This window comes from Nannospalax galili, unplaced genomic scaffold, assembly GCF_000622305.1.
Source record: "Nannospalax galili isolate Female #2095 unplaced genomic scaffold, S.galili_v1.0 scaffold298, whole genome shotgun sequence".
NCBI classification, from domain to species: Eukaryota; Metazoa; Chordata; class Mammalia; order Rodentia; family Spalacidae; genus Nannospalax; species Nannospalax galili.
In genome coordinates this window covers 1,804,942-1,812,168 of record NW_008344488.1, presented here as the reverse complement: position 1 = coordinate 1,812,168, position 7,227 = coordinate 1,804,942, and the positions used below count along the sequence as shown (strand labels likewise).

At 38.6% G+C, this 7,227-nt stretch overlaps 1 protein-coding gene across 1 annotated transcript in view; it reads right to left on the bottom strand.

The window, feature by feature from the left end:
* Zcchc2 (zinc finger CCHC-type containing 2) overlaps positions 1-7,227 on the bottom strand; it is a 50,808-nt gene that overhangs the window by 36,827 nt on the left and 6,754 nt on the right. Inside the window, exon 2 of the mRNA XM_029567168.1 lies at positions 450-561. Within this exon, the coding sequence (XP_029423028.1) occupies positions 450-561 (112 nt within the window). The remainder of the gene's footprint in view (positions 1-449; positions 562-7,227) is intronic.

Genomic DNA, 7,227 nt, shown 5'->3' with positions numbered 1-7,227 from the left:
GGGGCGGGGGGGGGGGGGGGTGTGTGTCGGGGTGTCCAGGACACAGACAGCAGAACTGGGAGCACTGGCTTTTGTGCAAAAACCCAGAACCACCAGGACTTCTCTAAAAAGAAAAGAATTAAGAATATTAAGAATTACCCAGTGTTGGGGGATGGGGAAGTAACTCAGTTGGCAGAGTGCTTGCCTAACATGCATGAAGTGCTGGGTTGGATTCCCAGCACTACAAAAAAAAAAGGCATGGTGGCACCTGCCTGTAATCCCAGCACTTGAAAGGTGGAAACAGAAAGATCAGAAGTTCAAGGACAGATTCAGCTACATAGCAAGTCTGAGGCCAGGCTGGGCTACATGAGACCCTGTCTCAAAAACCACCAATTAATAATAAAAACAGCTGTGTTAACTGGTATTAATGCAGGTATACACTGGTTAAGTTCACAACAAATACTGCATACCTTCTCGCTGAGCTCTGTGAGGGGTCACAGTGAGTCCATCCTGAGGTATTTGGGCTTGTTCTACTAAGCTAGTAGCATTTCTTTGTACATAATCACCATGAGCAGATTCGTTCTATAAGAGAAGAGGGAGATGTATTAGTCTATACCAGAGTAGAAAATCACCTAAAACCAAACCAGAGTAACGTCCTACAGCTTTAGTAATGATCATACTAGTCAGCAGAGATTACGCATTAAAGGCACAAAGTGTTACAGTCACAAGTAGCAAAAGTGGCACCAATGCTGATCCCCATTTAATAGTACACTTTTTGTAATTCCCAAAGATAAGGACATTGGTACTTTTATGTTAACCATTCAATAATTTTTATTTACTTATAAGTTTTAGTGACAGTTTAACAGGAGAAAGTTTTACAAAGGTGCCATCAATAAATGCCAAATCTTTCTAAGCAACACTGTATGGCTAGTGAGAGTTTACCGTCACAGTCAAGTCACCCAGCTACCACCAGCAGGGAGCTCTAACCCCGGCTGAGTCTGCTCAATCAGTCATTACTAGTGAGCTATTTGCATGTTTGGAATAATGAAGAGCATGCCTATCCTATAGCTCTCCAGAATTCAAGCAGTGTTATGTGGATGTTCTTGTTAACACACTTGGTTGAACCTAAACAGAAAATAGAAAATGTCACTTCTCTATCATAAGTGACACCTTATCTCCTCTTCCCTCTGAGAACCTCAAAGGACCGCTCATATCAAAATCACCTGTTTTGGGAGCCAGTCACAGTAAACAGCATACACCGATTTTTAAAAATTTAATTGTATAAAGAAATGACATGAACAGAGAAAACTTTCCAAAGATCTCATGTAGGATATTCTGTTCTGCTGTCCAATGACACAAGCTGGTCTGACAGTAAGTGTGGGATTCCAGCTGACAGCTCAATAAAGCACCACATTAGATACTCTTGGGAACTAAGCCTTATATCTGCCTTCTAGAAACCCAAGGAAATAAGACTGTCTACAAAAGAACCATTTATTGAAGAGGAGGGGGAGAGTATAGATCTCTTGACTGCCCAATAGCTGAAACACTGTTCTCTCAGCCTTTACCAACTTGCATTATTACAAAAATTTTAAATGATTGTTATGAATTATTTTAAATAAGCAAATCATATATATCCTAACCCAGATCACATAATCTTACAAAGTAGTAAGACCCATATTTGCCTAAGAAAGATTGTGCTAATTAAAAAACCTCAACTCTGTTCTAAGTATTTTAAAAACCAACAGCAATTGGGACTGGGGGTGTTGTTCAGTGGTAGAGTAACTGCTTACCATGTGAAAGGTCCTAGTTTTCATCCCCAGCCCCATAAAAGCAAACAAAAAGAAATCCAACAAAAACAGAAACAAAGCATTACAATCCTCTCAGAAAGCTGTGTTAATTCTGGAAGAAGCTCACTGAACAGTTCCCAACACTTCTTGCACTTCTTGTCTTTTAAGGATTTTATTTTAAACTCTGTGTGTGTGTGTGTGTGTGTGTGTGAGAGAGAGAGAGAGAGAGAGAGACAGAGACAGAGACAGAGAGAGAGACAGACAGAGAGACAGAGACTATATGCATGTGAATGCAAATACCCACAGAGACCAAAGGTCTCAAATTCCCCTGGAGCTAGAGTTCCAGGTAGCTGTGAGCCAGGGGATGCAGGTACTCAGGGCCATTTAAAATCTCTGCATAAGCAGTAAGAGCTCTTAATTATTGAGCCATCTCTCCAGCCTCACTTCTTTTCTTACATATTTCTACATTGCCAAAATAAAGTTAACATTATATATAAATAGAAAGTATGCAACAATAAACTTCCATGGAAAATGCAAATCAAAATCACAATGGGGTGTTGCTTTACATCTGTGAAGATGGTTATTATAAACATAAGTATTAGTGAAAATGGGATATAACCATTGCCACAATTGTACACTCCAAAAAAAAAAAAAGGATAATAAGGTTGGATGTGGTGGCGGCAGAAGCAGATGGATTTCTGTGAGATCTGGGTCAGGCTGGTCTATATAGCGAGATCCAGACCAGCTGGGGCTACAGAGAAACCTTGTCTCAAAAAAAAAAAAAGGAAATACAGCAAATTTTGAGATTTTATATATATGTATGTATCTATGTATATATACACATATATAAAGATATATAAAAATATCAGCATAGTAAATTAATCATATTGCTTCCACACTCTACTGCAACCATCATGGGAAGAAATTTGCTTCACAACTGAAATCACAATTTCAAGTCTGAAGTTAAATTTAAAAAGAAAATCTTTTTCTTATTTATTTTTATTTTATGTGTTTAAGTATTATGCCTGCATGTGTATAAGTGAACCTATGTTGTGCATTGAAGTTAACTTTAAGAACACAACTGCCAGTCATGACAGTACATACCTGTAATCCTAGCAGTCTCCAGTATGAAGATTAGAGAACACACTTTAACAACCTAGAGAAAGCCTCCTGTTTGATAAACCAGAGAGAAAAATAGAGCTTGAGGTCCTGTCCAAGGACTTAATGAGTTCATCAACCCATGAAATACCTGCAAGTTGTTTTTGTCTCCAAGTAGTTACCAATACTATAAAACCTATCAAACTAAATTTAGAAGCTGTTTTTAAAATTTACACCTGAGCTATGGAGATTATAATTATGGCATTTACTAGTACCAAACAAATGGCTTCAGTTATGCTGTCTCCTTCTTCACATGTCACATAACATGACATTCAAAAGAAGAAGGGTGCCATGAAATCTGAGAATCACTGTATGATGTCATTGTATACAAAGAAATGACATCTGCTTCCTCTGTGAAGTTCAGGTTCCCACTTTTCTGGAAGAAGCCAAGGAGAATCAGAATTACTTAATTGCCTTTCTTTTCTACCCAACAGATATGGAGAAGATGCAAATGTCGACCCAGGTACTGTCTTGAATCACCCCACAGCATCTGATCAAGGCAAGTTTTAGAGTAAGAAAAACAGTCCTTGTAATGGATGAGAACTGAGCTGCAACAGTAAAATGGTCACAAAATTTGGAGAAGAGGAAGACCAATAATCAGAGCTCAGAAAAGACATGATGTGGATTTCTGCTGTGATCATGGATTCCCTTCCTATGTTACTTATTGCTTAGTTTAACTAGAAATGTGTATCCAAGGGGATTCAACAAGAGTATGGCAGAACTGGTCACCTCAAAACTTAGGCAAATACACAGCAACTACTTACTGAATGGTAATTTACTGACTGTATATCCTCTGCCATCACAGCCCAGACCAGAAAGCATACCAGAATAGCTATTGTGCACATTCTTCTCAACATGACATCTGGGTTAACAATGGTTAGCTAAGCAGCACCTTTGGGAACTCTGTGTATTTATTACTAATTCAAAAATGAAAATAGTTGACATCATTGCCTTTTTTGGAAAGCTGAATGTGTAAGGTGGACCATTAAGAAAAATCTAGCACAATAATGCTGAAGCATAAGACTACTGGGGAGAAGTGGAGGGTAGCAGCAGTTTTTATCTAAGAATTGGCCCTGACGTTTTCCTTGTGTAATTCTGCATGCTTCTGCTGCTTCAACCTTAATAAACAGTACCATCTGTGAAGTTGACAGGTGCACTGGTGGGAAATATACTCTATACTGGACCACAAAAGGACAAAGGTACAGGATACAGACAAAGGCCATGCCAATGGCAGGAATGCCCATGTTCCTTTTTCCCTTCTGCTCTCCTTAAGGTAAAGAAAAGCTCTCTTTTGCTCTAGGAATAAGAAAGGTGAACTAGGAATTGCTTCATCCCTGGGCTAATGAATCCCCACAGCAAGATGTTTTGGGGTGAGGTGACAAGAACATACTTATGAGTGCAGAAAGATCTTGGCAGGCACACCTGCCTCCACCTTCACACCCCTACCCTACAAGAAAGGAGAGTGCAGAGTGATGAGACCAAAAGGTCTTAGGGAGGAAGCAAACTGAACTCAGGGTATGACAGTCCAGGCACTGCCAAGCTCCTACAGCAGAGCCATGGCCGTCATCCTTAGTGCAGAAGGGTTCTTGGAACCATGTAGAAATGGAAGCTTACAGAATGCAAGGACCCTGACAGAAAATGATGCAGACTAGTAAGTGTTTACAATGGTGGGAAGCATCGCATTAGTGCCTGACATTTAATGGCACCTGTAGAACAAGCATTTACCCCCAAATAAGGTAAACAAACCATTTCCTTTAACAAAAGGACTCAATTCACCAAGTCACTGGGCAACCTCACTATAGAATGATCTCTTTTCCAAATAAGTACTTCAAACACTATAGCCTTTGATTCACAACCATACTTTCCCTTCCAGGACTACTAAAATAATCAATTATACTGTAGGAAACTATTCCAATTTAGACAATCTGAAGAATAAGCATTAATTTACAGACTGTTCATTTCAGTGGTCAAAGTTGTTTTTTAGCTTTCTAGGCACAAGCAAGGTATAATCACAAGCTAAAGATCAAACACTAGGAGACTCTATACAGTAAACTATCCAAATAGTAAAAGAACAGTTCATAATTTATGACTTCTCACTCTAGCAAAGCATCACTTTCAGGTTTGAACCCATTTATGCATCTCACACAGAAGCTTAATAAGGCAGCACAAATGATCTGATTTTAAGAGTATTAAATACAACTATTCATTATTCACCCACTGAAGACCCATTTCAAATCTATAGTTGTCCACACTTTTCTAGATAAATAACTCCTCCTTTTAGTTCCAAAACTGTGACTAGTCTATACAGCAGCCTTATAGAGTACATAGGCAAGTATAATTCAAAATAAGGCAACAACAACAACAACAACAACAACAAAAAAAAAACCACACTGCCTATATATTTAGTCTGAAAGCAATTTATCATATGGATACTTTTCAGAGCTACATTTGAAAAGCCTAGGCTTAAGGAATCACAACTGAGCAATTACATGTAATGCTAACAAAAATAAGACAGGTAATTAAAAAAATCTAGAAAGGAAGGTCAATTTTATATGTTAAAAATAATACTAAGAATTATATACTTACCCAAACTAAGAGAATACATGTGCTAGTGGAATTCTGAATTGACAAAGACTCTTACAAGATGGCCAGTCTTATAAGAATATCATGCAAAAGGTGATGGCATGAACCCAGGCTTGAAAGACAAGGTAGATGAAGAAAGAATGGGTGACGAGACAAAGGCCTATTAGAGGCCAGGGTCCATCAGTCACTTAAAAGAAAATATAGTATGATTGATGATTGAGTCAGGAAGATGTATCTAGTAGCAGTAGCCAAAAGACAAGCTGAAACCACAGGAAGCAGTTAGGGTCTAATGTAAATGTGTAACCGAAGGATCTAAAAGAGCAAGGTGTCAGAAGGATGATGGGAAAAGACAATTACGGGTCACGGTGATCAAAGCAAAGCACAGCATGGTGACTGAAGTATACTGATGCTACAGAGAGAACTGGATGAGTCTGGAATTTTTTTTTTTATCAATAAATGCTTTTATACAGAATAAGTTAAAATGTCAGATGACCTTCAAAGAGATATACAGGCTGAAAACACACAAATATTTTCATTGGCTCTCATGTAGCCTGTTGACAACCTAGTCCTTTAATCTGACCTTCAAAGCCTTCAATGGTCTAACACCTATCGTCTAACACCTATCATCTCTTCAAGTGTCCATCATTTCTGTTGTTTGGAACACAGTCATATTGTGCTAATTACCCTCTGACTAATCTATGTATCTCATATTTTCCTCATTTCACCCTCAACTTCAGGACAGTTATAAACTAGATGAGGATGGTAGCCTTATCCTATACAGGGCACTCTGAAGCTTGGAAAGTGACCTTTTCAAATCCTAAATGTAACCTCAGATAAACTTCCTGAAAGAGTATCAAACACTTCTAATGAGCCAAGACAAGTACAAGGATGGGAATTAAAGGTCAAATACTCCCTAGAGCACAGGAACAAAAGGAAAGGACAACTTAGGGCCCAGGGCTCCCCCACCTATAATATAAACACCCCCAGGCCACTTCTCTCCTACACCGTTTATACAAATTTTTAAAAATTCACCAGATGAACAGGAGAATTGTCTGTAAAACACTGTCACACATAGTCCCCTATAATGAAAACTAGAGTCAATAACATGACAGACTATCATGCTCAGGGTAGGTCCAGCCTCTTTGCTTCCCAAACTGTTTTGACAGGTCTTGCTACACAGCCCTGGCTGGTGTCAAACTCAGAGCAATTCTACTGCTTCAGCCTCTCTAGTGCTGGGATTACAAGCATGTGCCACAATGCCTCACTTTAAAAAAGAAAAGTTAGCTTAATATTTCTCAAGGAATGAAAAATATCAAGTAAACTTTAAAAATTAGCATGAAAATGTTAAGTATGCACAGATTCCAGCCTGTGCCCTGAACTAGTAATTTATGTAACCTGAAACTGTAAAATAGGGTTTTTCTTTTTGTTTTGTTTTTTTTTTGAGACAGGATCTTGCTATGTGTATACAGGTACCATGCCAGCCTTGATGTGCAATCCTCCTGCCTAAGGCTTCCCAGCTGATGGGCTTACAGGCATGCAATGCCATGCCTGACTCTCCACAGCTTTAGCTTTCTAGTTCAATCTTTTTCCAGTTTTCATATTTAAGGAGATTATAGCTGCATGGGAGTTAATTCAAATTCAAAATATGTATTTCCTCCATTATAGCCCCAAATACAATACTGAAAGAATGTGGATTGTAATGATTTGTAACTCAAGAGGA